Source organism: Natator depressus, chromosome 24, assembly GCF_965152275.1.
Source record: "Natator depressus isolate rNatDep1 chromosome 24, rNatDep2.hap1, whole genome shotgun sequence".
NCBI classification, from domain to species: domain Eukaryota; kingdom Metazoa; phylum Chordata; order Testudines; family Cheloniidae; genus Natator; species Natator depressus.
The window spans coordinates 11203157-11229789 of record NC_134257.1 but is presented as its reverse complement, the minus strand read 5'-3'; the positions used below and the strand labels follow the sequence as shown (position 1 = coordinate 11229789).

General features: G+C 48.1%; 1 protein-coding gene across 1 annotated transcript; it reads right to left on the bottom strand.

Annotated features, from left to right (window-relative positions):
- Positions 1-1930: 1930 nt before the first annotated feature.
- On the bottom strand, positions 1931-26633 carry LOC141977263 (NACHT, LRR and PYD domains-containing protein 12-like). The gene is made up of 10 exons (XM_074938654.1): positions 26496-26633; positions 24620-24679; positions 21288-21454; positions 17797-17974; positions 14329-14394; positions 11383-13117; positions 8852-8938; positions 5874-6044; positions 5350-5517; positions 1931-2012 (listed from the first exon to the last, which is right to left on the bottom strand). The coding sequence occupies exons 2-10, from the start codon at positions 24651-24653 to the stop codon at positions 1931-1933; spliced, it is 2688 nt and encodes an 895-aa protein (XP_074794755.1). The 5' UTR covers positions 24654-24679; positions 26496-26633.

The window sequence follows — 26633 nt, the reverse complement described above, 5'->3', positions numbered from 1 at the left end:
GGCAGAGTGCAAGAAATAGGGCAGGCAATCCCCAGAACTGGTATATTCTAAAATTAGATTCACCGAGCCAGTAGCAAAAGAGCCTCTGCAGTATGACACTGCTTAACCAGAAGCCAAACACAGTCCCCTTTAGGCACTCCAGCCCTTGGCTCCCATCCAGACAAAGAGGTCTAATATAGTGAGGGGTGATTGAAAACCTAATTCACCATATGTGGGGTTCTTATTAATCCCAAAGGATCAGACACTTGCCTTCAGATCAATATGTATCTCAGATCTTACCCAAATATCACACTGTCAGCCAATCCTCAGTAAACTAATTAAAGATTTATTAAGAAAAGAACAGAGTTAAAATGGTTAATAGATTTATACATATAAATGATTCCAAGGTCCTTGGATCAGGATTGCAGCAGTGATGTTACAGACAGCTGGCTTGCAAAAGTCTCTCTGGTAACGTCCAAAAGATTGGAAGATCCTCAGTCCATAGTTCAAAATACTTTTTTTTTTAATTGTAAATCCACAGTCCAGAGAATTGGAGCAGGAAAGAGACAAAATCAAGATGTCTCAGGTGCCTTTTATATCCTCTGCCATGTGCATGGAAAGTTACTGTCCCAAACGAAGCCCACAGCCCCTGTGCCTGGTCCAGGGTCACATGAGCATATCCCATGCCCCTACATGTTTTGCTGAATCACGGGGGGCGGCCATTGGCTCCTCGCTGTCTGAGGCATCCAGAGGCAAAGCTGTCTGAGTGGGATGAGTTTCTCCTACGGCCTGGCTGGAGATGATGGAAATCTATATCTGGAGGCTGTCACCCAGAAATACAACACATTTAAGATACAAGTGCATAGCCAATATTCATAACTTCAGATACAAATATTATACATGCATATAAACAGGATAATCATACTTAGCAATTCATAACTCTTTTTACTGATCCCTTACATGACATACTTTGTACAAGATTTATGGAAATTGTGTGACACTGGTAACAACGGTGATAGAAATGGCCACCTTTCTTTATACACAGCATCACACTCAGTTTATGGCAATTCTTTTTGCTGTAGTTGCCATGTCACACAACAATACAAATCTGAAGTTTCCATGACAACAATGGGTTTGGAATGAATTCAAAAAGAAATAAACTATGTTGGGAATGACAGCATATTTAGACCTGATTGAAGACTGCTTTAAATTTTAAGAGTCTTTTCTGATAATATTTTACAATGTATGCATAAGTAAAACTGTACCTGTGTAAGAAACTGCAGTGTAACCATGTTTAGTTTGTGTACGTGTGAGAAATTGAAGAGTACTCATATTTGTGAGAAAAAGAAAAGAAAGTAACTAAAAAGCTAGAAAACCCCATCTTGAACTAATACTAACCCTGTAGTGGCAGAGGAGGAGAGTTAACATGGAAATGAGCCTAATACATAAGCATAAGAAAAGCATACAAAAAGTCATAAATAAGTCTGTAACAAAGGGAGGTTGAAGGTGTTTTGTCCAGCGCTGGAAGTGACTGCGATGGGATCATCCTGATGAGCTTCCCACTTGTAAATGATCACTGCTTACTGAATGTTTTCCCGTGATAAAGATTGGTTAGACCCATCTGCTGAGTAAGTGAATCTCAGTCCAACAAACAGGTCGACTAATGGCAGTAAGAAATGAATTAGAAGAGCAGCCCATTGCACCAGTGCTGGGGATGGAAGTTTTGGCAGGGTTTCCAGGAAGTTATTTCCAGGTGTTTTACATGTAGCACAATGTGCATCAGATTCCCCCCCCCCCCCGCCACCCCTTCCCCAACTTTCTTACTCCCACAATAAATCGTCCCAGTGGTGGTTAAACCAGGCAGTGCATTCAGAGAGGTGCAATTCCCAGAGTCAAGTGCTGTTTTCACAGGATGGAAGAGCATAGCAGCACTGTCAGATTAAAGAGTCCTTTAAATATGAATCTTCAGACCTTCTCTCTGAAGGCTCCTCAGCTGCCTTTCCACCGCTGGAGAGAAGTCGTTCAAACTCAATCTAGGAACAAATCGGGAAAACACGCAGGGTTATTGTCTGGGAACCCACAACCCAAATGGGTATAACTCTAGTACTGTTACAAAGCAAACTTTGGCCAGTAGTCCTGTCCTATTCCTATAGGAATTGGACATGTTACCAGAGACCTGGAATATCTGTCTTCCAGGATCAGTCTGTTTATAGGACTCTATGCTCTCTGTCTTTCTGAGAGGTTGCAGTTAACTTCTATATCACACCTTACGTTTTTCTGCAAAAACAACTCCATGACAGAAGCTAGTGTCTTACTGCAGGACTCATTCAATATTATCTTTATTTGTTAAGCACTAAATCATAGAATATTAGGGTTGGAAGAGACCTCAGGAGGTCATCTAGTCCAACCCCCTGCTCAAAGCAGCACCAACACCAACTAAATCATCCCAGCCAGGGCTTTGTCAAGCCAGGCCTTAAAAACCTCTAAGGAAGGAGATTCCACCACCTCCCTAGGTAACCCATTTCAGTGCTTCACCACCCTCCTAGTGAAATAGTGTTTCCAGATATCCAACCTAGACCTCCCCCACTGCAACTTGAAACCATTGCTTCTTGTTCTGTCATTTGCCACCACTGAGAACAGCTGAGCTCCAACCTCTTTGGAACCCCCTTCAGGTAGTTGAAGGCTGCTATCAAATCCCCCCTCACTCTTCTCTTCTGCAGACTAAATAACCCCAGTTCCCTCCGCCTCTCCTCCTAACAGGGCGCTTGGAGCCGTAGAAGAGATTAAAGAGACCAAGTCCCTATCCCAATGACCTTTGCAATTTAAAAAAACAGCCAGCAATCGGACATGAAGAACTTTTTAATATTTGTGATGGAAGGAGGCAGTGCTGGCTTGATACTGAGGTGGATTTATATCAGTGGGCTTTGCAGAAGCAGTGGGATTAAAATGAGAAGAAGATGGGAGTCTGGCACACTGGGAGAGATCATAGCAGATGGCCTGAAAGGAGGCATAAACACAACAGTGGAAGAAAACACCCAAAGAACAGTGGGCTGCAACTGCTGGTGAAGTGAAAGGGATGAGGTGGGATCTGATACGCTACAAGATCAGGGATGTTGGCCATAGAGCCTTGAAAGTGAGGATCATAATCTGAAAGTGATTTGATGCTATAGGTCAGAGGAGTCAGTGGAGAGAGCTGAATACAGGAGTGGTAGGGTCCAAAACATAAGCAAAGAAGGTGATTTTGGCTGCTGCATTGTGAGTGGATTGGAGGGAAGCAAGGTGGGGAAGATGCTAAAAAGAAACCACACCAGTGGGCATGGTATAAAAATCTAGATACATTTGCTGGGGGGAAAAGGAGCCTTGAAAGGAAGAGACTAGAGTAGTCAAGCGGTCAACTCTTGTCCCTCTGATCAATCTTTGTGGATGCAGAAGAGATCTTTTCAATGGGGTGCCCATGTGGCCCTATTATATAGTCAAAATCCGAGCCAAATTCTTCGCTATGGTTGGCCATTGACATCATTGGTCTCCTGCACTGAGCCACCAAGACAGCCTAAAAACTTTCTAAATCCCAACCACCAGACTCCTATTACTACTGCTCATCTCTCCCCTATATCCACAGAGCTCCTGTATTATCAATCAAATGAGCATGCACACAGGAATCCAATAGCAAGTCAGATGGGTTGGGCCAACCCTGAACATCTCCTTCCCAGACCGTTCTCTGATCAGCAAAGAATTCCACTGACAACCATTACTCTCTTTCATAAATCCACTGGAGAGGGGTATGGAGGGAACAGGAGTTATGACAGTAGAAGGCAGTGATGAGCTGCCAAAATCTTCCCTATACAAAGTTCTGGTTTAAGGGATGTGCCCCAGTATGTATTTTTTGTACCAACAGGGTTACCATACGTCCATATTTTCCCAGGAGGAAAGTTAAAAATTCCTCCCAGACGGCGATTTAAGAACCAAAAAGCCTGACCTGTCTGGGAAAATACAGGTGTGTATTAACCCTGCCTAAAGTTCTTTTTTAAAAAGATGGGCCTGAACTAGAAATGAGCTCCGTTTCGCATGTGTGGGTCCCCGCCACTCCCTGGGGGTGTGCTAGGGTGACCAGATGTCCCGATTTTATAGGGACAGTCCCGATTTTGGGGTCTTTTTCTTATATAGGCTCCTATTACCCCCCACCCCCTGTCCTGATTTTTCACACTTGCTGTCTGGTCACCCTAGGGTGTGCACATGTGTGGGTCCCAGCTGCTCCCTGCCCCCATCATTGAGGCTGGTGTGCAGGGTTACTGCCCTGGGAACTGCGGGACACCAGTGGACGTGGGGCCAGCTGCAGACAGGGGCGTGGGGCAGGGCTAGCTGGAGGCAGGGGGTGCAGGGCTGGCTGTGGGCAGGGCAGGGGGTGCGGAGCTGGCTGGAGACAGGAGGGTGCAGGGCTGGCTGGAGGCAACAGGGTGTGGGGCTGGCTGGAGACAGGAAAGGGGCTGGCTGGAGGTACGGGCTGGCTGCGGGCAGGGCAGGGGGTGCGGCTGGGGCTGGAGACAGGGGCTGGCTGCGGGCAAGGAGGGTGTGTGGCAGGGATTGGCTGAATACAGGGCAGGGGGTACGGCAGGGGCTGGCTGCAGGCAGGGGGTGCGGGGGTGGCTGGAGACGGGCTGGCTGCGGGCAGGGCAGGGGGTGCGGCTGGGGCTGGAGACAGGGGCTGGCTGCGGGCAAGGAGGGTGTGTGGCAGGGATTGGCTGAATACAGGGCAGGGGGTACGGCAGGGGCTGGCTGCAGGCAGGGGGTGCAGGGCTGGCTGCAGGCAGGGCAGGGGGTGCGGCAGGGGCTGGCTGCGGGCAGGGCAGGGCAGGGCAGGGGGTGCGGCGGGGGGCTGGCTGCGGGCAGGGGATGCAGGGCTGGCTGTGGGCAGGGCAGGGGGTGCAGCGGGGGGCTGGCTGCGGGCAGGGCAGGGGATGCAGGGCTGGCTGCGGGCAGGGCAGGGGCTGGCTGTGGGCAGGGTGGTGGGTGCTCACGGGGAGAGCGGCTTGGAGCAGCCCGAGCAGCAGGACACAGCCCAGGCCCAGCAGAGCAGCCGGAGACCCACCAGGCAGCATCGGGAGCCCCAGGGCCAGGGGTCGGGGGAGCAGCAGCAACAGGGCTTGTGCCCAGGGCCAGGCGGCAGCCCACATGGCTCCCGCAGTGCAGCGCCCCCGGCGGCCGGAGGAGGAATTACATCACTTCCCGGCCGGAGCCCATCAAAGCCTCAGCGCCCCCTGCAGGGAAGCAGGTTAACAACCGGTTCTAAAACTGCTTCAAAATTTAACAACCCGTTCACGCGCACTGGTGCGAACCGGCTCCAGCTCACCACTTTACCTGATGCCATTTTACCTGATGTCGGTGAGGCTGGGGCTGGTCAGGATAAGGAGATGCATGTCTTCTGCGCACCCATCAGTGTAAACATTCGCACTCAGGTTCAGATGCTGGAGGGTGGAGTTTTTGGAGAGAGCAGAGCAGAGTCTCCCACAGGAGTCATCTGATAAACCATTTTCCTGGAGGCTAGTCAGAGCATTGGACAAATCCATTAGAGAAAAGCCTCTGGGCTACATTGACAGTTCATATCTAATCGCTTGTGCCCATCTGAGCATCTCCCCACCATCTTCCCTATATTGTTATTGATATTCATATTATGAGAACACCTAGAAATGTTGATCAGGGTTTCATTCTGCTCAGCGTACAGCCAGGACTGGTCAAAACTGTTTTTCAGTAAAAATTTGGGTTTTATGAAAAAATTTTGCAAAAAAGTGTACACTTTCCACAGAAATTTGGGGGGGGGACATTTTAACCAAAAAGCTGATGCTCTAGAAGCCATTAGTGCCCTCAGGCAGAAGTGTCACCGTCAGGTTGATACTTACACTAATTTCTGAATCTTGCATTGTGGGGTCTCAAGCACCTCTAACAGGGTGGAAAGGCCAGTGTTCCGCATTTTGTTTCTGGTCAGATCAAGACTGAAGAGGGTCTGGTTCTCCTTGAGGGCAGAGGCCAGGGCTGTACAGCTTTCTTCTGTGAACATGTTCTGCCCTAGGCTAGAGAGCAGAGTGGAAAAGAGAGAGAGAGTGAAAGGGAGAGGGAGGAAAAGATAAAGAGGAGATGAGGAACAAGACAATGACAAGTCAGGAAATGGAGTGAAAATAAAACAGTAGAAGAAACAGGAGGACAAAGCAAAAAGAGAAAGTACCCAGAATAATAGACAGTTGGGCAGGAGGGTGGGTGAAAGGAGTCGTGGACAAAGAATGAAAGAAAGAATAGGAGAGAGGCCCCATGAATCACCCAGATGTGAAGGAGCAGACAAATCAGAATGAACGAAAACCACATGAGGGTGGAATGCAAGAGCCACAATGCAGAGAAAGGATGGAAGCCATAGGAGCAGAATGAGGAAGAAACAGGAAAAGGTTACGTTAGCTTTTCACTTACTACATGTTTGACGCTCCAGTACTCCACAGTGTTTTTGAGAGCCAAGCTGGCTGCATGTTGGGATGTGATTCTGTCTTTGGGACTCTAGCAGAGGGATCAATACAGTGCAATAAAAGGCAGTCTCAGGAAGAGTAACGTTGAATTATGATCCAGTGTTAGACATGGGGCATCTGGTCCATGCCCAGGATGCTAGAGTAGGATTGTTCCCAAACATCTATTCTCCAGTGTCTTGGCCATACTGGTTGCAAAGTCTTTTTCAGCTGTTCCTGCTTGCTAGGTTTCTCCTTCCTATCGGGTATATGTATTTTGAATGATTTATCCTTGGATGTGTTAGCTTTGTTTACTTGTGGCACCTTAGAGACTAACCAATTTATTTGAGCATAAGCTTTCGTGAACTACAGCTCACTTCATCGGATGCTGTTACTCTAAAACTTAGCTTTGTTTGTACAAGTTGAACCTGAACTTGTTTCCTGCCCATGGTTTTAATCTCTCTAGGCCCCTTTGGGCTTGAGTACAAACAGATTTGCACTGAAATAATTCACATTTTAATTTTAATTCACATCCTTTGTTATTTTGGTACAAGTCTGTGTGAACACTGATATTTCCAAATAAAATTATCCTATTTTGATTTAACTTACTTTGTTTTCTAAAAGCCTTTGGCTAAACTGAAATAGGACACTTTTTTTTTATTCTGAGATAAGAGTATCCACACACAGATTTGCTTTGAAATAATTTAATGTGAATTCATAGATTCATACATTTTAAGGCCAGAAGGGACCGCATTACCCCTTCTGCTTAACAATCAGTCCCAACTTGTATTTAGCTCAGACACTCTACTTCCTTCCCTAGACCTGAAGAAGAGCTCTGTGAAGCTCTAAAGCTTGTGCCTTCCATCAACAGAAGTTGATCTAATAAAAGATTCTACCTCACTTACCTTGTTTTCTGTGCAGGTACTTATAGATGGTGATCAGTCATCCCTTAACCTTCTCTTTGTTAAACTAACAGATTGAGCTCCATGAATTTCTTTTCCAATCCTTTAAGCATTCTCATGGCTCTTCTCTGCCCCATCAGCCATTTCATTATTTTGCCCAGAAACAAAGTTAGGCCGACAAACCTATAATTATCTGAGTCATCCCTCTTTTTAAAAATTGGCACAACGTTAGCTTTCTTCCAGTCCTTTGGAACTTCCCTAGTGTTCCAGGATGTATTGAAACTCAACATTCACAGTCCAGTGATCTGCTCAGCCTGCTCTTTTAAAACTCTCAGATCCAAGTTATGGGTGATTTAAGAATGTCTGACTTTAGTAGCTATTAAAACTGATTCAGTTTTTCCAGTTAGTTTGTGTAGACAAGCCCTTTGTATCGTTTCTGTTCTCAATGCTGTTTGCAACTCCTCCCAATTTACTGTGATCTCTGAATGTAATTAACATGGTCTTTACTCCCTGTTCCAAGCAATTTATTAAAATATTAAATAAAATGGGCCCTAACTCCAGTCCACAGAGTAAGCCACAAAGTGCCTCCTCACAACATTATGATCGGTCGTTTATCATTACCCTTCCGCCCACTTTCATGCTATATACTGACATATCCAAACCAATATAAATTAATTTTTCAAATGAGATGTTGAGATACACTGTATCAAATGCTTCACTAAAATCCTGAGCCATTATCTCAGCTGCATTCCTTTCATATAGAAATGTATTCAACCAGTTTTGAGGGTACAGGGAAAATCCAGTATGTTGTTGCAAATCTATGAATAATTATGCTTCTCCAATGACCAGTGAGATGACCCTCAATATTTTATAAGCCAAGAGGAGTTTGTATCTTAACTATTCCCTAATTTGGACATTCAGAATTAACACAGTATAGTATTATTTACAGGAATGATTTCACCCCGTACTGAAAAGCCGTCACCTCTGCAGTGGGGACCAGAAGCTGCGTAGCAGCATTCAGCAATATCACTTACAGGCTAGAGCAATTAGTGAAGACTTTTCTAACAAACAGAAACAGCGGAGGGCATTTAGGGAAACAGAGTTCAACAAATCCAATTAGAATTTGACCAGGTCATGAGATTTGATGCTTCTAATCTTGTGAAGGCCGCCACGGGAACTTTAATGGTCACAAGCACCCAGGAGGGACCTAAGTTTTGTGTCTCCGTAGCAAAGCCCTTGCTGGGATATTGGTTGAGCAGTGCCTGAAAGGGAAGAGTGCCAGGCCACATAGTACGTGATCATCCCCACTTCACACAGCATGCCAGCTTTGCCTGGTGAGTCACTCATCGGGTCCAATGCCACTTAGCTTTTTGAAGATAGGACAAGACCCCAGAACAAGACAGTACAACTGCAGGCATATCACTTATTTGGAAATCAAAAACACTGAATTACTCTGAGGACACAGACAGAAAACAAGCATGACGTTACCTCAGGTCTTCTAGCCTACAGTCTGGATGCTTTAGTACAGAGCAAATATTCTTCATTGAGTCATCCTTCAAATCGTTGTCTGAGAGGCTGGAGGGGAAATGAATAGAGAGAATTACAGGCTTGGACTCAGACACATTGCGTTAGCTTCAAAGCTAAAATCCTGGGCTGAGCTTCCTCTTCAGTCCCTTGGAGGAGTACTGTTTACTAAGACAGCATGGACCTGTGGATAAGGCACAAGACTGACAAGCAGGACTTCTGGAATCCATCTCCAGCTCTGTTACAAATGAAAAATTACAATTTGCACATGCTCAGCAGGGACTGGTAGAGCTTAACAGCTAAAAGCTCCCAAGATCCCATCCTCGCTGAGCAGGCTCCAGCCTCTCTCCACTCCTAGTGCTGCCCAGACTGCTCATGCGCCATCCCCACAGAGCTAAACTGAGCATGCTTTCAGCTGCTCTGGGCTGAGGTGGAACCAAAACCCAGAACTCGGAGCAAGGAACCAGCCCATCAATGTCCCCATTATCTCTCCTGCTGGGGCCCAGGCTGCACAGAGGAGGAGGATGCCTGATTTGAATGCAGAAAAGACAAAAGCCAGACCAGGGTGAAGGAAAGGAGTAGCCTGGGACAACGAGTATGGTGAGACTGGGACTGGAGTGGGGAGAGAGACTGGGACTGGGAGTTGAGGGGAGACTGGGACTGGCTGAGCAAGGAGACTGGGAGCTGGTGGCGGATAGGGTAGATTGAGACTGATTGCTGGGCAAAGAAACTGGATAAGGAGCTGGGGACGCCTGGGGCAGGGCAGTAACTGAGTTTGAATGAGGAGCCCATAGATGGAAACTGGAACTGGAAACCAGTGTCGGCAGAGGGGAGAGACAGCTCAGACAAGGAGCCGGGCATCGGGAACTGGGACTGGCTGGGCAAGGAGACTGGGACTGGGCCTAGGGAAAGGGAGAGACTGGGATTGTGGGGGAGTGTGGGACTTGGACAACAAGCCTGGAGGGACTGACTAGGACTGGCTGGGCAAGGTGACTGAGACTGGGAGGTGAAGCCTGAGTAGTGGAGACTGGGACTGGGTAGGCAAGGAGAATGGAACTGGAACAAGGACCACAGGTAGAGAAGAGACCTGACCTGACTATGACAGGATGGAGGAAAACAGCAGAAGAGTCTGTGCCCACTAGAGCACACTCCCCTCCAAAGTCTGGAATGGACCCCAAGATTCCTGAGTCTAACCATTCCTCGCTGTCAGCAAATAGCTGTAAAATCCAGTGGCAAGGTGTCTCATCCTTAGAGACGACACAGAGGGTGACAACCTACTACTGTTACCAGTTACTCAGTTAGGTCAAGTGGTAGAGGTCTGTGCAATGGATCTAGACCCTGCTAATAGCCTATGTGGCTGTCAATAAGAGGCAACACAATGGGATTTCTGGGGGGGGGTGTTTGTTTGCTTTTTCTAAAACCTAGGAAATTACACACACACAAAACACAGGTCTAAGTTAAAAGAACATTATTAAGGTTGCAAAGTGAAGCACTCAAAATTTAGGAAATGCCATGTCATAAACATACAGCTGAGGGTAGCATAAAGTCCCTCCTTTACCTGTAAAGGGTTAAGAAACTCAGATAACCTGGTTAGCACCTGACCAAAAGGACCAATAAGGGGAGAAGATACTTTGAAATCTGTGGGGGAAGGTTTTTGTTTTGTGTTTGTGTGTTCTCTCCGGAGACACAAAAAGAGACAGACCAAGTAATACAGCTCCTACTGAATGATACATCTAAAATTACAGAAATAGTCAGTAATAGCAAGGAAATGCATTTGAGTATATCTTGTTTTAGCTTGTAAATTTTCCCTATGCTAAGAGGGAGGTTTATTCCTGTTTTTTGGTAACTTTAAAGTTTTGCCTAGAGAGGAATCCTCTGTTTTAAATCTTATTACCCTGTAAAATTATCTTCCATCCTGATTTTACAGAGGTGTTTCTTTTACTTTTTTTTCTTTATAATAAAAGTTCTGTTTTTAAGAACCTGATTGGGGTTTTTAGTGTCCTAAAAACCCAAGGGTCTGGTCTATGCTCACCTTGTTTACTCTCAAGCCTCCCCAGGAAAGGCGGTGAAGGGGCTTGGGGGATATTTTGGGGAAACAGGAACTCCAAGTGGTCCTTTTCCTAAATCTTTGTCTAACTCACTTGGTGGTGGCAGCGATACCATTCCAAGGACAAGGAGGTATTTGTGCCTTGGGGAAGTTTTTAACCTAAGCTGGTAGAAATAAGCTTACGGGGTCTTTCATGCAGATCCCCACATCTGTACCCTAGAGCTCAGAGTGGGGAGGGAACACTGACATGCCAGTATTTAAGGTTGTCTGTGTAATCTTAATTAGCCCCGTATACATATTCATTATGATAGGATGGGTTTGGTTGTATGTTACTGAATGGTGTAACCTCTGTATCAGTAACACTGTTGTCTGCCTGACAGCACTGCTGAGGCCACTGACATGTCAAGTCCCTGATATTTTAAACTTTATATACAACCTCTTTTCCTACCTCAGTTCTCTGACTTTGTGCAGCTCCGGTCCGAGTCGCTCCAGGCCCTCGTTCTGGATGAAGCAGGAATCTAGGGTTAGGCGCTGTATTTCTTCACAGCAACTCAGAACATAGGCAAGGACTGTGCAATCCACTGGCATGAGGTATAACTCTGAGAAGTCCATGTGGGCATCTTTGCCCAACACATCACGCACAAGTTGGCTGTTCCGGGATTCAAACAGCAAATTCAATAAATTCATCAGCCTTCTCTTCCCTTCAGGATCTTCTCTGCTTTGCAGCTCTTCATAGTTCATCTCACTGAGGCACTCAATAACCTTGCAAGTTGCCTCTGCAGAGAACTTCCCCACATATTTCTCCAGGGGCATCTTGGTTGCAGGATGGGAGAGCCCAGCCAGGAAGCGAGAGAAGATCTCATAATCACCTTCCTTACAGGACCTGGCTTTATCCATTGTGTCTCTGAACTTGTCCTCCTTGTAATCGAGGTAATGCACGAGGGCAGCAAAGAACTCCTGGATGGTGAGGTGAAGGAAGGAGTAGGTCACCTGGGCAGAGTCATCAGTTTGAGGGTTCTCCACCAAGAAGCCACTGAGGAAGGGAGAAAACTCCACATTGGCAACCTGTAAGTAGTGCGGCTGAAAGACAAGTGTGCGATATGTGAGGCCGTATTCAGCCAACCGTCCGACATTTACCAATGTATCTCGCATCCTCTGAGGCTCAGGCCGCTCCTGGGTGTGATTGGCCATAATATGGGTGACGTAGCTGACAAAGAGCTGGGTCACTGTTTTGGGTGCAGGCTGTGGTCTCCCTGCCCTGGCAATGAAGCAGGGTTTCAGGGCCGTGCATGTGATCCAGCAGTAAGACGGGTTGTAGCACAGCGTGTACAGAACCTGACTGTCCCTCACATATGCAAAGGCCTCTCTGGAGACTCGCTCATCTCCAAAGAACATGGAAAAGTATCTTTCCCTTTCCTTGGAGAGGAAGCCCACGATACTGGCCACCCTATGGAAGACTCCAGCCTCCAAACTGGTCAACTTGCTGGGGCGGCTGGTCAGCAGCACAGAACATCCCTTCAGCAGAGTCTGATTCAGCAGGCTGGTGACAATCACAGTAACTGGCTTCACATCCCCTGGGTTCATACACAGCTCCTGGGATCCACCTCTGCTTAATTTCAGATCAGTCTTGCTCTCATCCAAGCCATCAAAGATGAAGAGCAACTTCTCAGGGTCTTCCAGGACTCTTGGGAGCTTGTACTGGAGGTGTGGATATGTTTGACAGATCAGAGATTCTAGGCTCCTCTTCTCAGTAATAGTGTTCAGGTCCCGGAACTTGAAGAAGAAAACAAAGGCAAATTTCTGGTAGTGCTTCCCCGTTGCCCAGTCAAAGATGAATTTCTGCACCAGGGTTGTCTTGCCTACGCCAGCTACTCCGCTCACCATCACAGACAGGGGGACATGGTGGGTTCGAAAGCACCAACGGAAGAGCCGGTCAGGGGTGATGCGCTCCAGCTCATTCTTTATTCTTCTCTGAAGGCGATATTCATTCAGCTCCCCAGCTGCTGCTAGGGCCTCGTGCTCCTGGTGTGTCTGCTTCTTGAAGTGACGGTCTGAGATGACCTTGAGCTCCACGTATCGGTTAGAGATGGGGAAAATCTGCCCTTCAGATCGCCCTGGCATCTTGTTTTCCTTCATCATCCCTGTGAGATCACAGAGTTTGGCTTTGTGCTCTACTTGACAAGCTGAAAAGGAGAAATATGGTTATTTCCCCTCTCCCTCACCTCATCACTGTTTGTTTTTTGAGGGTTAGTAAATGGAAGTTTGATAGAAAAACTTCTCCTCTAAATTGTGCTCTAATCAGACAATAGGGTGAGGGGATTAGGTGGATGGTTGCTCTGGACTCACTTGTTTCATCTCTCTCCTCTGCTGGGTCTGATCATGAATAGTTCTACTAGAATTTGCCCTGAGTCTGACAGGACACCGCTGCACTACCTGGTCCAGCTCATGTAATCCAGTAGGGAACAGAAACTTACCAGAATCCCTGCACTTGAGCAGAGGGACAGAGGCAAAGCAGAGATCCCCAGAGAAAATTTGGATACCCAGAAAAGACTTTCGGGAAACTGGCAGTTTGTTACATCACTGCCACCATTTTGAATTACAAACTGTGACTCACCTGTGTGCATAGTTTACTGGCTTTAACCTCTCAATAACTCGCATTTCCTTTTCTTAGCTAATAAAGCTTTAGTTTACTATAGAATTGGCTACCAATGTTGTCTTTGGCCTAAGATCTAGAGTACCCATTGATCTGGGGTAAGTGACTGGTTTCTTAGGACTGGCAGTAACCTGATGTGGTGTGATTTCTGGTTTAAGTGACCTTTTATCACAAAGTCCAGTTTGTCTGGGTGGCAAGATAGACTAGAGAGTCTAAGGGGACTGTCTGTGACTCTATGGTAAGACTGAGATAGTGATCCAAGAGTTCACATTTGTCACTGGCTTGGTGCAATCTAATCATAGAACACACCACCAGTGTGAGGTCTCTTCTCTGTTTTCTGACAGTCTGCCCTGAGGTGCGCACTCACAGTCATGAGCCACTTCAGACAGTGTGACCAGGTTTGCTCCCTCCTAGTGCCTCCTGGGATACAAACCCCCAGCGGAGCAGGCAGGATGCAAGGCTATAGTCCTGTCCTTCCTCTACACTGCACACCAGAGCTAGTTGGACACACAGGTATATGCTGCATCCCTTGGATGGGGGAAGCAGAAGACATGCTCCCCCACAGGCTGCGGAACACCAAGAGGAACTGTGCCCCATTGAAGCACAATGCCTCTCAGCACTCCCTCTGGGGCCAGCAGCCTCCACACTGCCCCCAGGGCAGGCCTGTGATCGAGCCCTTCTTGGCTTGACAAGAGACACAGTGTTGGCAGAGTTAAGTGCAGTTCAGTTCCCTCACGGTACCTTTCAGTTCTGGGTCAAGGGCGTGTCCTGATTCATTCAGGAGAATTTCCAGTAACAGATTGTGACCTAAACAGAGAGAGAGATACAGACTGCGCTGTTAGCTGGCCGGGAAGAGTGTACCCAATGCTTGTACGTTAGCAGCTCCAATAGATCCAGTCCAACTCTGAATTCCACCTGTGGGGCTCCATGTTTTGGATCTCAGGACCTGCAGGCTAATGAGGTCTCAGTGACATTGGACCCAAAGAACCATTGTGTTGCCCTCCCCTACTACTGGCTCCTCCATTCTGTACCTCACATTCCCCTGTATTCCCCCATCGATCTCCTTCCTGCTCCCCACATTCCCTTGCCCCTGTGATGGAGTGCTGGGCAGCAGCAGGTAGACCAGTACTCTGATCACTGGATCGCCAATTCAATCGCCCTACACTAAACCTGGGGGCAAGCTGTGCATAATTGATAGACAGGAAATGGGCTGGATTAGCCCAGAAAGTAGAAAATGTCCAGGAAGGGAGTGCTCAGGGAGGAAGGGAGTAACAAGCCTTGTGGATAGGGGGGAAGCGGTGGATGTGGTATATTTTGACATTACTAAGGCTTTTGATACTGTCTTGCATGACCCCACAAACAAACTAGAGAAATACAACCTAGTTGGTGCTTGTCAAGGTTCCTTCCCTACTCTAAACTCTAGGGTACAGATGTGGGGACCTGCATGAAAACCTCCTAAGCTTACTTTTACCAGCTTAGGTTAAAACTTCCCCAAGGTACAAACTATTTTACCCTTTGCCCTTGGACTTCCACTGCCACCACCAAACCATATCTGGGTTTATTTTTATTAGGAAAGCATTGTTTGGAAACGTCTTTTCCCCCAAAATCCTCCCAACCCTTACACCCCACTTCCTGGGGAAGGTTTGGTAAAAATCCTCACCAATTTGCATAGGTGACCACAGACCCAACCCCTTGGATCTTAAGAACAATGAAAAAGCATTCAGTTTCTGAAAAGAAGGATTTTAATAGAAGAAGTAAAAAGTAAAAAAGAATCACTTTTGTAAAATCAGGATGGTAAATACCTTACAGGGTAATTAGATTCAAAACATAGAGAATCCCTCTAGGCAAAACCTTAAGTTACAAAAAGACACACAGACAGGAATATTCATTCTATTCAGCACAACTTAATTTCTCAGCCATTTAAAGAAATCATAATCTAACGCATATCTAGCTAGATTACTTACTAAGTTCTAAGACTCCATTCCTGTTCTGTCCCCGGCAAAAGCATCACACAGATAGATACAGACCCTTTGTTTTTCTCCCTCCTCCCAGCTTTTGAAAGTATCTTGTCTCCTCATTGGTCATTTTGGTCAGGTGCCAGCGAGGTTATCCTAGCTTCTTAACCCTTTACAGGTGAAAGGATTTTTCCTCTGGCCAGGAGGGATTTTAAAAGTGTTTACCCTTCCCTTTATATTTACGACAGTGCTACTATAAGGAGGGTGCATAACTGGTTGGAAAACCGTTCCTAGAGAGTAGTTAGCGGTTCACAGTCATGCTGGAAGGACATGACAAGTGGGGTCCCGCAGGGATCAGTTCTGGGTCCAGTTCTGTTCAATATCCTTCATCAGTGATTTAGATAATAGCCTAGAGAGTACACTTATAAAGTCTGCAGCCGATACCAAGCTGGGAGGGGTTGCGAGTGCTTTGGATAGGATAGGATTAAAATTCAAAATGATCTGGACAAACTGGAGAAATGGTCTAAAGTAAATAGAATGAAATTCAATAAGAACAAATGCAAACTACTCCACTTAGGAAGGAACAATCAGTTGCACACATACAAAATGGGAAATGGCTGCCTAGGAAGGAGTATTGCGGAAAGGGATCTGGGGGTCATAGTAGATCACAAGATTAATATGAGTCAAAAGTGTAACATTGTTGCAAAAAAAGCAAACATCGTTCTGGGCTGTATTAGCAGGAGTGTTGTAAGCAAGACACAAGGAGTAATTCTTCTGCTCTACTCTGTGATGATTAGGCCTCAACTGGAGTACTGTGTCCAGTTCTGGGTGCCACATTTTAGGAAGGATGTGGACAAATTGGAGAAAGTCCAGAGAAGAGTGACAAAAATGATTAAAGGTCTAGAAAACATGACCTAGGAGGGAAGATTGAAAAAATTGGGTTTGGAGAAAAGAAGACTGAGGGGGGACATAACAGTTTTCAAGTACATAAAAGGTGGTTACAAGGATAAGAGAGAGAAATTATTCTCTTTAACCTCTGAGGATAAGTCAAGAAGCAATGGGCTTAAATTGCAGCATGGGCGGTTTAGGTTGGACATTAGGAAAAACTTCCTGTCAGGGTGGTTAAGCACTGGAATAAATTACCTAGGGAGGTTGTGGAATCTCCATCACTGGAGATTTTTAAGATCAGGTTAGAGAAGTACACATCAGGGATGGTCTAGATTATACTTAGTCCTGCCTTGAGTGCAGGGGACCGGACTAGAAGATCTCTCGAGGTCCCTTCTAGTCCTATGATTCTATGAGTTGTGAGGTATACTGAAAATATGTTCCTAAAGTCTGTGTCAAGGCAGAGTTGACAAATAGGTTTTCTGTCAGATCAAAGATGTTTATTCACCTGTCCACATGTAAATTAAACATTGTAAGCCAAGACAATAGAAACTCTATTTACATATGAAGTCAACAGGGAGGCAGCTCACCCAAAGAATAAGTTATGGGGGTTGTCATGACTCTGGTGACAAACAATAAACTTCGGGAGATATAAGAAGGCAAGGAAGACACCCCTTTATCCTGCACTTAGTAATCACACTGCCCAATTACTTCCTGTAACGTGTCATTCCATATTCTTTATGAAAATACGCTTATGATATGAATATGACATAACTGAGATATAATTTATATTGTTCTCTTGGGGACAGCAGACCTGGTATCACTGAGAGTGTTCAGTGGAGGACAGGCTGGACACTCCAGGGGGACGCTTCAAAGGGGCTCAGGGACTGGGGTGCACCTAGTGTTAGCCTGCAAGGCAATGTAAGGGCTGGCATAGCCTGGAGGAGATTGCTCACGTGGTAATAGGCTCATGGTGTCAGGGAGCTGACACCCAGTTAAGCACAAGCCAGACACCCTCACGGTGGAGGCAGAGGGGTGACTTACATTACTGAGTACCCCAAGAACCATCACAGATGGATCTTGGCATACATGCCCATATAGCTGTGTCACAGCCCGCTATGGCACCAGTGCAGGCGCAGGGCATGACAGCATCGTAGTGTGGTCACACTGTGGTGAGTTAGGCTACCACAGGTTAAATTACCCTGTGCTTAGCATGCAGTGAAGACATAGCTTATGATTAATTAATGAACCCCACAGAAAACAGCCTTGATCTGAGGGCTTGGCAAGGAAAAGCCTGTAGTGAAGAACATAGGTTCCCATGGATTCCCCCAGTTGACTTGTTTCCCACTCGGTGCGATGGGTACGTTACCGTTCTGAATTATTTCATCCAGCATCCCATGGAGATTGGGGTGAGCCCACCTGCTCTGCAGAGCAAACAGACACTCCCAGAGACCCAGCCTCACGGCATAGCTCACAGCGAAAATATCACCCACTAGCTTCTCTGCGGTGCTGGTTGAGTCATGGTTCTTCTCCCAGCCACTATAATCCTAAAACACAGAGGGACACAAGAGGCGGAAGAATCAGAAGCAGACTGCAATGGCAGGGCAGGGGAGGGGGAGCTTCTATAATAGTAATCAGAAGAGTGACATAGAATCATAGATATGGAGGACAGAAAGGGACCTAGATCAGGGGTGGGCAAACTTTTTGGCCTGAGGGCCACATCAGGTTGCGCAACTGTACGGAGGGCCTGGTAGGGAAGGCTGTGCCCCACAAACAGCCTGGCCCCTGCCCCCTATTCGCCCCCTCCCACTTCTCGTCCCCTGAGCGCCTCCTCCTGGGACTCCCTGCCACAAACTGCCCCCCTGGATCACACCCCCTATCCAACCCCCCTGCTCCCTGTACCCTGACTCCCCGACCTAACCACACCCCCACCCCCTGACAGGCCCCCCGGGACTCCCACGCTCTATCCAACCCCCCCCCGTTCCCCAACCCCTGATCTCCCCAGAACCTCCACCCCATCCAACCGCCCCCTGCTCCCTGTGCCCTGACTGCCCCTCGGGACCTGCTACCCAACCCCCCCACTGCTGCCCCTGTACCATGCCGCTCAGAGTGGCAGGAGCTCACAGCCCCGCTGCCCACACGGCGGCTTAGCTGCGTGGGAGGAGGAACAGCGGGGGAGGGGCCAGGGGCGAGCCTCCCGGGCAAGGAGCTCAGGGGCCGGGCAGGACGGTCCCGCGGGCACCTCTGACCTAGATAGATCATCTAGTCCAGTCTCTACCACTGACTCAGGGCTCAGTATTATCCAAACCATCCCTGACAGGTGTTTGTCTAACCTGTTCTTAACCACCTCCAATGATGAGGATTCCACAACCTCCCTAGGTAATTTGTTCCAGTGCTTAACCACTCTGACCATTCGGAAATTTTTCCTAACGTCCAGCGTAAACTGCCCTTGCTGCAATTTAAGCCCATTGCTTCTTGTCCTATCCTCAGTGGTTAAAGAGAACAGTTTATCACCCTCCTCTTTACAGCAAGCTTTTACATACTTGAAGACTGTTATCATGTCTCCCCTCAGTCTTCTCTTCTCCAGACCTAACAAACCCTTTTAAAAAAATCTTTCAGAGTAGGTCATGGTTTCTAGACCTTTAATTAATTTTGTTACTCTTCTCTGGACTGTCTCTAATTTGTCCACATCTTTCCCAATGTGTGGTACCCAGAACTGGACCCAGTACTCCACTTGAGGCCTTATCAGTGGCCCATAACATCCTAATGGCCAAGGGCTACATCCTGAAAGTGACCATCTGGGCAGTTGGTCCATGATTATAAGGGCAACAAAAGGCTCTGCCATAGCAGAGTGACCTGGTGATGGAGTAAAGGCTGCATGTGGCACTGATAGACCACCCCCCGCTCTCACTCCCCAAATCAACCGAGATTTGGGACACTGAAGCATTTCCATTGCTAGAAGAGGTGTGGGGTAGGGGGTCCTACTCTTACAGACCCTTCTAGTGGCCTCCTCAGGAATTATAATTAAGGGAATGGAATGAATGGATTGTTTCTCTTTCAGAAAACACTCTTGCATGCAGAGACAGAGCCGACCCATGCCTGCTGTAGCTGAAAGGGAGCCTGAGACACAAAGCCTTGTGTCAGAGCCCAATACGGGGCCTGAGGCCTGAACTAAAGTAGCGGTCAAGCCTTCCTAATATAAAGCAAAGTGAGCAAGAGACAGGCTGTGCGCAGAAGTCAGGCTCTGTCTGCGTGCAGCCTCACAGAATCTGGCAAGACCAAGACTGGTTTAGCAAAAACACACACATCCCCGAGAAGTGCTCGGCACAGGACACTCATGCAAACACATTCCAGAAGGATGGTACCAGAACATCCCGATACCAAGTATGGGACAAACACACTCCCCAAAGATGATACAAGGACACACTGACCCCCAGTTAGGGTGACCAGATAGCAAGCGTGAAAAATCGGGACAGGGAGTGGGGGCTAATAGGAGCCTATATAAGAAAAAGCTCCAAAAATCGGGACTGTCCCTGTAAAATTGGGACATCTGGTCACCCTGCCCTCAGTGTGATGGATAGAGATGTTTTGATCAAACCAACAAGTACAAGGTAATGAGTGGTAACAAACCACCTTAGGGGGCTGTAACTAACTTCATCAGAGGGGCAATATGTAGCTTGTTTGTATGGGTGTATAAAGAGGTATCTCAGGGTATGCCTATACTACCCGCCAGGTTGTCTAGACGCAATAGATCGACCCCCGAGCGCTCTCCCGTCGACTCCTGTACTGCACCAGCGTGGGAGGTGCAGGCGGAGTCGAAGGGGGAGCGGCAGCTGTCGACTCACCGCAGTGAAGACACCACGCTGAGTAGATCTAAGTACGTCGACTTCAGCTATGTTATTCACATAGCTGAAGTTGCGGCACTTAGATCCATACACACACAGGAAGAAAAGGAGTACTTGTGGCACCTTAGAGACTAACCAATTTATTTGAGCATGAGCTTTCGTGAGCTACAGCTCACTTCATCGGATGCATACTGTGGAAAGTGTAGAAAATCTTTTTATACACACAAAGCATGAAAAAATACCTCCCCCCACCCCACTCTCCTGTTGGTGGGGGGAGGTATTTTTTCATGCTTTGTGTGTATAAAAAGATCTTCTGTACTTTCCACAGTATGCATCCGATGAAGTGAGCTGTAGCTCACGAAAGCTTATGCTCAAATAAATTGGTTAGTCTCTAAGGTGCCACAAGTCCTCCTTTTCTTTTTGCGAATACAGACTAACACGGCTGTTACTCTGAAACCACACACACCGTGGAGACCAGGCCTCAGAGGGAGTGTCTTCGGCTGGCCTCGGGGGCAGGGGAAAGTCCTGCCACTGACTGACCTGCGTCCATTGTCACAGGCATACATGTCGTACGTGTACTTGTAGCAAGTATAGGGCACTAATACTGTGCTTTGTCGACAATAAACCTGGCCGGCTGCCTTCGCTTCTAACGGGTCTATGGTTATTGGGCAGTTCGATCGGAGCCTGCTGTACAGGCTGCCGGTCAGATCCAGTGCAGCACGCAGAGAGAGGGAGCAGAGTGTGGGCAGCTGGCTTCAGCAGTGTTACTGAGCATGCTTAGTCCACGTGAGCATGCTCAGTGCAAGACCAGCAGAAGTTCCTGGAGCCTGTTGTTATCTCTGCATGTCATGGCATGTATGGCCAGCAGCAGCCCTAGACACTCTCCTGCCCTGGAAAAAGACAACGCGGTGTGCCCAAACCCTATCTGCCCTGATATCCACGGACAAGGTTTCTCTAGGGAAATTGGAATGGCAGCTTTAGCCGGGAGTCCAGTGTTGTATGCAGGGTGCTGTACCTGGGCCTGCTGTGCAGTGATGACGCGTCTGTGGGTGAGTTCCTGCAGCACCATGGGAATGTCGTTCTCTATGACATAGACCATGTCAGGGCGGAAGTGCTCGCTCAGCCTCCTCAGCTCCCAAGGGCTATAATTATCCATGTGTTTGCTGAAGGCTTTAACATCACCTGTGGAGAGGACCAGCACTTAGACACCGTGGCTCTTACTGACTGGCATGGACTCGTGCCCGTTCTGTGATCTCTAATCCCAGAGCTCAGCTGTACTGCAGGCAGAGTGCTGCTTGGTCCGTAATGAGAGGAGCCCGTCAGCCACACTCCGCTGTGATCACAGCGGTTGATGCAGTAGGGAGTTGGGCAGGAGCATGAGCTGTGGGGAGCTCACAGATACTCTCCTCTCAGCCTTTGCCCAGATTAGACTATTCAATTATAAAAAAAACTTAGAAGTGGCTCGTAGCTAAGGCTGTAGTTTGTACAGCACGTAGCACAACGGGCTGGGGATCCATGACTGGGGCTCCTAGCTGCGGCAGTAATACAGATCATAAATACAGCTACAATTTTGTCACGGAGGTCGCAAAAGTCACGGAATCCGTGACTTCCAAAGACCTCTGTGACTTCAGCCCTGGTGGCAGGGAGCTGCCTCCTGCAGTGGCAGGGAGCTGTGAGGTACCCCCGCCGCCTGAGGCAGCAGTGCCCACAAGCTCCCAGCTGCCCTGGGCAGCGGGGGGTACCCTGCAGCTCCCCGCCACTGCAGGCAGGCGTGTACCCTGCATTTCCCAACCACTATGGGGGACAGAGGGATCCCCGCAGTTCCCCTCCAGCTGCGGCGGCAGGGGGACCCTGGCAGCTCCCAGCCACCGCCACGGGGCAGGAGGACCCTGGCAGCTCCCCGGCCACTGCCGTGGGGCCAGGGGGACTCCAGCAGCTCTCCGCTGCCACCGCGAGGCAGAAGACCTTGGCAACTCCCCACCGCGGGGCATGGGGATCCTGGCAGCTCCCACTACCGCCCGGGGGGGCGGGGGATCCCTGCAGCTCCCCACCGCTGCTGCCATGGAGCAGGAGTATCCTGGCAGCTCCCCGCCGCAGGGCAGGGGTATCCCAGCAGCTCCCCACCGCCACCATGGGGCAGGGGGATCCCCACAGCTCCCAAATGTGGAGGCGGCAGGGTGATTCCCGCAGCTCCCCACCACTGGGGAACGGGCAGGGGGATCCCCACAGCTCCCAAATGTGGGGGAGGCAGGGGGATTCCCACAGTTCCCCACTGCTGGGGAAGGGGCAGGGGGACCCTGAAGCTCCCCTCTGCCATGGGGGTAAGGGGACCTTGGAGGTCTGAGCCCCCATGGGTGGTGGGGGCCCCAGAGCTCCCCAGCCACCCCACAGCTACCCAGTCCCTTCCCATTTTATCATGGATATTTTTAGTAAAAGTCATGGACAGGTCACGAGCTTCCGTGAATTCTTCTTTATTGCCCGAGACCTGTCCATGACTTTTACTAAAAATATCCATGCCCCAACCAGATATTCTGAAAACAGCATGAGATTGCCCACTGAGCACCAAACTCCCTTCTGCCCCCTGGATTTCCACACCCCACGGAAACAGATGTTTCTTGCAGCATGGTTGGAAGGTCAATAGACCTGGTCTATTTCAGGCTGGTGGGAAAGCTGTTCCCGAGCTGAGGGCCCCTCACAGGGAGTGCTCAGCTGCCAGCCCCCTCTCCTTAAAACCAAGGGGGACTAGCTCAGGCGCCTCTGCCTATCACAGCTGTGCCAATCTGGTACAAGGAGAAAGGGGGTCACTCAAGCAGCAAGGTCCCAACCCCACCTAGGAGTTCACATATCAAATCCAGCACCTTATATTATTCAACCCACAAACCAATCAGTAGCCAGAGCAGATTAGAGCACGAGTAAAACATGCTGCCACCAAGGAGCATCACCTAAGAGGTGGGCTGCTGCATTCTGCACCCTTAGGCGTAGTCCCTTAGGAGGAAGCGCTGTAAGGAATGGGGCAGGGGCTATGGCAGTGGGGCTGAGCTCTATTGTAGGAGCAATATGCTGTTTTGTATGCTGCTTTGTTCATGATTCGCAGATTCCAAGGCCAAATGGGACCACTGTGATGATCCAGTCTGCCCTCCGGTATGATGCAGGCCACAGAATTCCCCCAAATAATTCCTAGAGCAGAAAAACCTCCAATCTTCATTTACAAACTGTCAGTGATGGAGAATCCACCACAGCACATGGTGGTTAATGACTCTCACTGTTAAAATGTACGCCTTATTTCCATTCTGAATTTTTCTAGCTTCAACTTCCAGCCATTGGATCATGTTAGACCTTTCTCTGTTCTATTGAAGAGCCCATTATTAAATATCTGTTCCCCATGTAGATACTTATAGACTGTGATCGTCACCCCTTCACCTTCTCTTTGTTAAACTAAATAGATTGAGCTCTTTGAGTCTATCACTATCAGACCTGTTTTCTAATCCTTTGATCATTCTTATGACTCTTCTCTGAATCCTCTCAAATTTATCAACATCCTTCCTGAATTGTGGACACCAGAGCTGGACACAGGAGTCCAGTACTGGTCATACGAGTGCCAAATATAGAGATAAAATAACCTCTCTACTCCTATTCAGCATTCTCCTGTTTATGCATCTAAGGATCACAATTGCCCTTTTTATCACACCATCCCACTGGGACCTCATGTTCAGCTGATTATCCATCAGGAGCCCCCAAATCTTTTTCAGAGTGACGGCTTCCCAGGGCTTAGTCCCTCATTCTGTAAGTACAGCCTACATTCTTTGTTCCAATATGTATACATTTAGCCATGTTAAAATGCATATTGTTTGCTTGCGCCAAGCTTACCATGCTCTGTGTCAGTGACCTGTCCTCTTCATTATTTACCACCCCCCAATTTTTGTGGCATTTGCAAACTTTGGCAATGATGATTTTATATTTTCTTCCAGGTCATTGATAAACTGTCAGTTAGCATAGGGCTGAGAACTGATCCCTGCGGGACCCCATTAGAAACACAGCAGCTCGATGATTCCACACTTACAATCACATGTTGAGACCTATCAGTTAGCCAGCTTTTAAGCCACTTACTGTGCACCATGTTAATTTTATATCTTTCTAGTTTTTTCATCAAAATATCATGAGGTAGAAAGTCAAAGTCTTAATTATATTACATCACCACTATTACCCTTATCAACCAAACTCATCAAAAAAATATCAAGCCACGTTGACAGGATCTATTTTGCATAAATCCATGTTGATTGATATTAATTATATTACTTTCCTTTAATTCTTGATTAATAGTGAGATATGCCCATCAGTCACACTCACCTTCGGTTGCCGCAGACCTTTGTTTGGAAGCCATTTTATTCCCTCTGCGCCGTTGTCTCTCTGGAAAGTTTACGGAGAGGAAAATGTTCGTCAGACAGAGGCAGGGAGATCATTTCGCTCTACAGCTAAGACAGTCTCACATTTTGTTCTTAGTGTTTTACGTCTTCGGAGAAATCTATGAAGACAGTTGATGCCCTCCATAAAGGGCTCCTGTCTCGGAATTAATAACATTCAGCATCAATCCAGGGATTTGCCTTCACAAACCTCAGCAAGCTCTACAAAGCTCTACGAACCGCAGTATTGCTAACGCCAAAAGTTCAAACGTGATGAAATTAAAAAATGATGACATCATGGGGTTTGGTCTGTCTGCAAATTGCTGACCTTCTCCCACCAGCCCCACCAGGTGTGACACCTAGTGCACGCAACTCTCACAATTGGGCCATTTCAGCCGCAGGGGTGATGGAGCCAGAATACTCCAGAATGGTATTCCGGCACTTTTGCAGCCTGGAGGATGCCATTTTGCTCGCACAACGGCATCCTCCACAGAACATGTCCTTGCACTCAACACACACGCGAGGTCACACTGCATGGAGGGTGCCATTTTGTGGAACAAAATAGCACTTTCCAAAGAGCGTGACATCAGACCTGCGTGTGAAGTCGCCCCAGTGGGGGCATTATGGTCCCGTACAGTCCATTCGGGGTACAGCACTAGCTTTCAGCTGCTGCTGCAGGAGCTCTTGTTAAAGGACCTACCCACGATTGGGACCCCATTGTGCAGGGCACTGTACAAACACATCAGAAGATACAGGGTACGTCTGCACTGCAGCAGGAGGTGTAATGTCCAGCTTGGGTAGAGCTGCATGTGCTAGCCCTGAGCGAGCTACTGCACTAAAACCAGAAGTGCAGCCAGTGAGCTGGGGGGGTAACATGGGCTGGCCATCTGAGTACATCCTGTCTGAGTCCGTAGATATGTTCCTGGGTAGCTAGCCAGTGCCACTGCAGCTACACTGCTGTTTTTAGCATGCTAGTTTGATCAAAGCTGGCGCAGGTACATTTCACAATCCAGTGCTAAGCACAGTGATGTGGGAGCTGGAATTTGGACCCACCAAACTCATCTCCAGGCGCCCAGACAGCCATTAGATGGGAATAACTTTTAATCCTAATTGTGCTGGGTAGGAATCGAACTGGAAACCTGCAGGGGAAAGGCTCCACAGTGCTTGAGCAATGAGGCAACCAGTCCCTGCTGGGGCCAGTGTTCCACCTTTGCAAATAAGGTGTCCTTCTGGCAAGATAACTTTGTTAAATCAAAGTGGGTTCTGACTGCATCAGGAGTTGAGTGGAGAACTGTAGTTTAGAGAATGCTTTATATTAAATGGTCCATTCTAAATAGAACATGTTTCCGTTCCCCGTCATTCCCTTTCATTTGCTCTAAATCAATGGTCAGATCTATCCAAGTGTCACTCCATGCAGCTCCCTGGGCTCATGTAACTCAGTGATGAGTATGTATGACAAGGCCCTGCTGTGCTGACCTGCAAAGGATACGAGGTGTGTACATCAGGGCTGGGTGTAGTCCTGGTCCCCTGTCCCCTTCAAAGAGCCCTCAGGGGGCTGACTTAAGCCTGTTTTCTGACGTCCTTTACTGAGTTCATGTAACTATCTCGGACTCCTTGGCAGAGAATGGAAAAGCCCTGCTGCAGCGTCACAGACTGCATTGCCTCCTCCCACCCCACCCCTCACGTTCACTTTCAATCTGCCTTCCACCCGGAAAGCTGCACTTTGGGGAGATTCTGCCCCCACCCCACCCCAATCTCAGGCCTCCAGCTCTCCTCCGTGGGGGAGGGAGGTGGAAAGAGCCCAGGAAAAGCCTGTCACTTACCTTGCAGGCTGTGGGAAGAAGCACCATCTGCAGCCCCCTCCCAGATGTGTCCTCTGGTTCTGCGTGTGTCAGGGGCAGCTCAGTGCGGAAGTGAAGCCCTGCTTCTCATTTCTTATCTGCATGCCACTCCCTGGGTTC